Raw genomic sequence first — 6000 nt, 5'->3', positions numbered from 1 at the left:
TATTTAGGGGGATTGCTCAATTGATCTGCATACTGATTGTATCAACTTGGAAATGTATTTTATATTATTATATGCATCCTATCAGACCAGGTTATGATGCATCAGAATGAGCTGGTCCAATTCTAAGATAGTAGAATGAACTATAGATTGCAGATGTGGGAGTAGGTTACACTTTTGAGTTCTTCACTACATTAAAACAGATTTCCCTGAATGTAAGCAAACAAACTTGTACTTTAAACATTTTAAAGCTGGGCTAGATTCTGTTATATGGATGTAATATTTTTCACTTGAACTTTTTTTTTTTTAAAGCGGGCCATTCAAATAAGGGTATCCTCCCATTTGCAATGTGAAGCAATGCAGTCTGCTTTACTAAATCACAACTATTTTTCTTGGTTCCCCCTCTGTCTCAAATATGCCAAATGTCTGCATAATTTGAAGTGAATTCTGTCCCATCCGCTGTGGTTTAATATTCATGAACAACAGGCGGTTACAAGATTTAAAATGTTGTGGCTGGAAAAACCTTAACAAGTAGGAAGTCTTTCCATTCTTTAAAAAAGACTCCTGTTGGCTGGCTGCTTCTCTTCTTTTTAATGATAATCCATTTTCAGGAGAGAAAACCAAGCAAAGGGTAGTTTCCTTCTGGGATGACAACACAAGAAACTTAAAGGCCTTTAGCCAGTCGATGATGTCTGTTGCAACAGATGCCGCTATTCATAAACTGGTTCATAAAATTGCTTGGCTTTCTAGGAATGAAAAACAAAAGCTATTCCCCCCCCCCAAAAAAAAAAATTGTCCATGAAAATCCATACATTGAGTTTTGAGAAAAGAGTCCCACTCTTGTGGGAAGAAAAGGAAGATATTCATGAATTGGAAAAATGAACAGCATATATTTGTGTATGATCCAAAAATAGCAACACCTCCAGATCTTAAAAAAGAGATGAATCCTGTATACAATATGTGTATTCATTCAGTAAACATCAAAATTTTAAAATGAACAATACATAATATTGAATTGCCAACTCCAGGCTGGGAGGTTCTTGCACATATGAAGGTGAGATTTCAGAGGGAGAAATCTGGGGACGAGCGGGAACTCGGCAGGGATTTGATTCAATAGAGTCCAAAGCTGCCATTTTTCCCCAAGGGAATTTATTTATGTGGTCTGGACTCCAGAGCTCAGTTTAATTCCAGAAGAACTTCAACCCCCAACCAGAATTTGGCCGCTACAGAAAGACACACCTGCCGTTTTCCTTCAGGAGTTACTACCAGCTGCCTTACAGAAGAGAAGTCAAAATGAAGAAGGGCAGGAAAGGTTAAGCTAGGGTGTATATTAGTGCTTGCCTTTGAATCTCCTGTTAAACAGGTTTCAAACGAACACTGCACGTCTACTTTATCACATCTCTGTTAAAAACCAGGATATATAAAAACTTTTACCTCACAATATTTCAAATAATCATATTTACAGCTCAATGTTCAAACAATCTATCAGTGAAACATACAGCAATGTGACCATTAAATTAAATTAAAAAGCACATTTTTAAAGCAGAAAAAAAGGTCTATGGCCACTAAAACATTATAATGCCACAGCTAGGTAAAACTGAACACTGTCCACCAAGAAGTACCCACAGCTATTTCTGCAGGTAGACTAACCTATTCTGATTGGACACAGAAAATACTACATGACATCTGGAAAGACTGGCTTTCAGATAATGCAGTTTAAATATCAGATCTACAACTTTGTGAAATAGCACACAAACTCATTGGGTGGTTCTCATAATCATCTCAAGGATGAACTGGCTCCCCCCATCCATTGAAAAGGCATAAATGAAAGGCATCATTAATGGTGAAAAGGATCACAAATCCTAATACTTTGTGTATGCGTGTGTTTTAAAGTTTTCACTTGCCTACACAACAAACATCAGATCTGAAGAAAGCTGACTGCATTAGAACAATTACTACACACCTGACAACAATAGCAAGGTACAAAGCAAGCAAAGGGTACCATCTTGGAAAGCAGCCATAGTGAATGACAGAAATAGTCCATGCACAAGAAATGACGAGATGTGCATCTAATAAATTGCAGGTGATTGTTTCTAAAACTTGTGCTGGTGAGTGATAACAGAATGATTCTGTCACTCAAATGGGGAGCTATTCTATAGAAGCTGCAATCTTGTGCATTCTCCCACTCTCCCACAAGGAAACACTTGTAGATGGTTTTCTCAGAAACCTTCAAAACCTTTAAAAAATTATGAGGTTTGGTCCATTTGTTCCTTCATATTGCTAATAATTATTTAGGACCAGATACTTCATATGTACACTGTGGAAACCATTCGACTTGGGGCATTAAAAAATTAAAAGCATTACTGTAATTCAACGACTGCCTTTTTTTGGGTGTAGTTGGTGATGCAGTTCTCATTACCGGAATTATTTATGTGCTGAGAATGGATTGAATTCTGTCAAGGTTAGCTAGCACAAGCCATTAGTGTCTTGATGTATATAAACATTACTTTCACCTGCTAAAGATAAAAGGAACAGACATGCTTTCCTCTTAGCAATCAAATGTTTATTTTTGCCAGCCCAGGGGAAAGCTTTTGGGTATAGCTTTTTGCTCTTTTCACCTTGCCTGGATGCCAACTGGTATGGTGTTGTTGTTGTTGTTGTTTTTGAAAATGGATCCAGTTAAATAGAAAGTGGCCCTGAAAGATTTTTAGCCATGTTCACTCAGTATTCATATCATACCCTTCAGAACCAGAAAAAAAATATTTAGAAAATTCAAAGACACTTTTCCTGGAACAGTTGAAAGACTTCCCAATGCCCAAGCCTCATTCATTTGCTCCTTGCCATTTTCTGAAATGTCTTTGCACAAACAATACATTACATAAGGAGAAACATACAATTATTATTTAAATAGACATTCTTCAGAACAGGTATAGGAATCCTTCACCTTGCTTTTCACAGTGGCAAACAGCAAATGATCTACAATACACTAATCAGCAGTTGTCATGGATACCATGTAAAGCTCAACAATGTTGTGTATGAATGTGTCCATAGTTATAGAAACTCTACATAGTTCTCCGGAATCAATCCTGTTTTTCCATTCAGAGTTCCTTCCAACCAGCCAGGCTCTTGAGATGGATGAACTATAAAGAAAAAAAATTACAAATTATTAATGTATAAATCTGAATTCTAAAACCAGGAGTTTTGTTTTCCTATACATTTCCAGTTCTTGGTGGTAGTTGTTGGGCAATTTACTCACTGGAATTGCCCCTCTTTGTGCCTACCCTTTCTTTTCTTTCTCTAAAAGGAGCAGCCTCTAACATACCCAGACAATGCTTCAACAGTGCAGTTCTCCAAGTATGCTCCAAACCAATTTAGCACATGTATTAAATTACTGCATCACTATGAATCAAGAAATGGATGAGAAGGCAGGTCAGGGGTTTCCAGTCCTATTGGTAAACCTGACAACAGAAAAGGACACTACTGAAGTATGGGCAAGATGGTCCCCAAACTATCAGAAAACCAGAAAATTACAGGTTAAGCAAAATTTCCATTTCAGCCCTTTCGTACAGTGGTTTGCTCACTGGAATATATAAGAAAAGGCAACCCACAACGTTGTGTATGCGGACCAAAGTGAAGACTGATATGGGTGTTCCTGCCGGACTCATTGGAGCCAGACGGACTGAGCTTGGGGACTTGGGAACAATGGACAGCAGGATCCAAATCCCTGCTGCTTTGCTCCAATCATGGGTCCCCTGCTAATTTGAATGATCCAATAATGTGCTTGTGCAGGAACCCTGAGTTGTACATAGTTGGCCATGTGGGCCCAGTTAGCGAGTCTTTGAGTGCAGCCCTATACTATGTTGTATCTATTAAAGAGCTGTGATCACTACCACCTCACTTCTTCATTGTATTGAACTCACTATATTATACATATCCTCAAAAATTCAGTCTCCCAGTGCCAGCTTTTCTCTATATGACTATATATTAATTTTATAGTGCCTTATGGGTATACTGAACTGCTATATAAGTGGCTGCTCTAAAGGTTTCTTCAACTTAAGCTCAACTCCAAAAGGCTGTTCTTCCCAGGAAACCTAATGCCTTGGGAAGATTCCCTGTCCAGAGATTTGTAAACTAATAGCATGAGCTCTTTTTTTAACACCTAGATAATGTTGAACTAAGGACTATCTTTCTCCTAAAGGAATCTTTAAAAGAAACAGATTTCTTGTTACATTGCATCCAAATAGAAATTCAGATCTGTGACCAGTGTTCCCTCTAAGCTGAGTTAGTGCGATCTAGCTCACAATTTTTTAGCCTCCAGCTCACACATTTTTGTCATAGCTTAGGAAAAATGGCCCCAGAGCAAGCTAATTTATGCAGTAGCTCACAACTTTAATGCCAGTAGCTCACAAAGTTGAATTTTCACTCACAAGACTCCACAGCTTAGAGTGAGAATTGTCTGTGACATCATTTTCCCAAATGGGAGGGATTAGGACAAAAAAAGATAATCTATGGAAAAGAGCAGTTTGGATCCAGGGGAAGATTTTTTTGGATTTTGTTTGGATCCAGGGGAAGATTTTTTGCTTCCCACTCCTGCATCAATCTTGAACTCCCCAGGAACAGTATTTCATGGGGCATTTTGGGCTGCAGCAGGAGGGCATTACACTCAATGATTTCATTGTGTGTGTGTGTGATATGTGTGACTTATAAGTGTCTTTATACATACACTTCCTAGCCCCAGGAAGGGGTTTCCAAGTCTGTGTACACCAGATATAATCTTGAAGCAATACTTGGATAAATTTGAGAGTGGGCTTTTAATTTAACTGATCCTTGTTGACTACAGTGATAGACAGAAAGGTTAAGGAAAAGAAAACATATTGCAGAAATGCAATATGCTGTGATAAAATATCACTTAGGAAATACAATGAAAATACAATCCAATACAGAAATCTGAGAAATTCAACAGAGAGCATTTAAAACAATGCCTCATGAAAATGGTCTATTTTAGGTGGACAAGCCCATCCACAACTGGTCCAAGTGAAGTCCAACAATGGATGGTGAATGTGGTATCCTCAAGAAGAAATCTGAAGATATAGAGGAAAATGGATATTACAGGCACATATGAGAAAGAGAGAGTGATCAGACTTAAGGGAGGAAGAAGAGAGAAGGCATTGGATTTATACCCTGCCTTTCACTTGGAGTCTCAGAGCAGCTTACAATCTCCTTCCCTTCCCACAACAGACATCCTGTAAGTTAAGTGAGGCTGAGAGAGCTCTCCAAGACTGCTGTCAAAAGAACAGCTCTGTGAGTTATGATTGGCCCAAGATCATACTAGCAGGTGTAGGTGGAGGGATGGGGAATCAAACCCGGTTCTCCTGGATAAGAGTCCACACACTTAACCACTACACCAAGCTGGAATAAAAAGAGAAAAAATAGAAAGGCACAGAAAGGAGTCTTGGGACTTATCTGCACAATGTTAGGAGGAGGAGAGAAGTGGCATGAAACCGAGGAAAAGGGAGGAAAAGCCAGGAGCTGGCAGAGGAAGAGAGATTGCTGGAGTGGTTCAGATGAAGAAAATAAGTAAGAGGTCCAGGGCTGTGTGTGAGCCAAGCTGAGAGTGAATACGGTAGAAAAGGTTTGTATGTTGCCTTGTCTGACGCATCACTATAATTGGGGGGGTGGGGCACTGCAGAGGAACGTTCCTGAAATACTGGTGACCGAGGAACAGTCTTGAATGTGGAATTGAACCAAATGAACCTTGTCATGCATTGTATTGGAGGAGGGACAATCCTCAGGTGAGACGGAGTCTAAAGTAGCAGTAGTGGAGAAGCAATTCGGGGAGAAACTGAACCTACACTGCTGCCTAAAAGGAAGCCTTTTATATTTAAAATTTGTGCTCTTCTCTGCTAGTGGTAGGAATCAGATTTTCAGAGTACTGGAATTACTCTGATAGGGATGCCAGACTTCATTTCCAACCCTATTAAGGGCTTGATTAGCTCACTAGGT

The 6000-nt window shown here is 39.1% G+C and overlaps 1 protein-coding gene across 2 annotated transcripts in view; it reads right to left on the bottom strand.

Moving 5' to 3' along the window:
• Positions 1–863: 863 nt before the first annotated feature.
• Positions 864–6000, bottom strand: part of ARHGAP26 (Rho GTPase activating protein 26) — a 537491-nt gene continuing 532354 nt past the window's right edge. For both annotated transcript variants that reach the window (XM_060240533.1, XM_060240534.1), the window contains one exon: positions 864–3137. In XM_060240533.1, the coding sequence (XP_060096516.1) occupies positions 3049–3137 (89 nt within the window). In that variant the 3' untranslated portion in view covers positions 864–3048. The remainder of the gene's footprint in view (positions 3138–6000) is intronic.

This window comes from Heteronotia binoei, chromosome 5, assembly GCF_032191835.1.
Source record: "Heteronotia binoei isolate CCM8104 ecotype False Entrance Well chromosome 5, APGP_CSIRO_Hbin_v1, whole genome shotgun sequence".
NCBI lineage: Eukaryota > Metazoa > Chordata > Lepidosauria > Squamata > Gekkonidae > Heteronotia > Heteronotia binoei.
The sequence above is the reverse complement of the archived record's forward strand: the minus strand, read 5'-3'. Positions and strand labels throughout refer to the sequence as shown.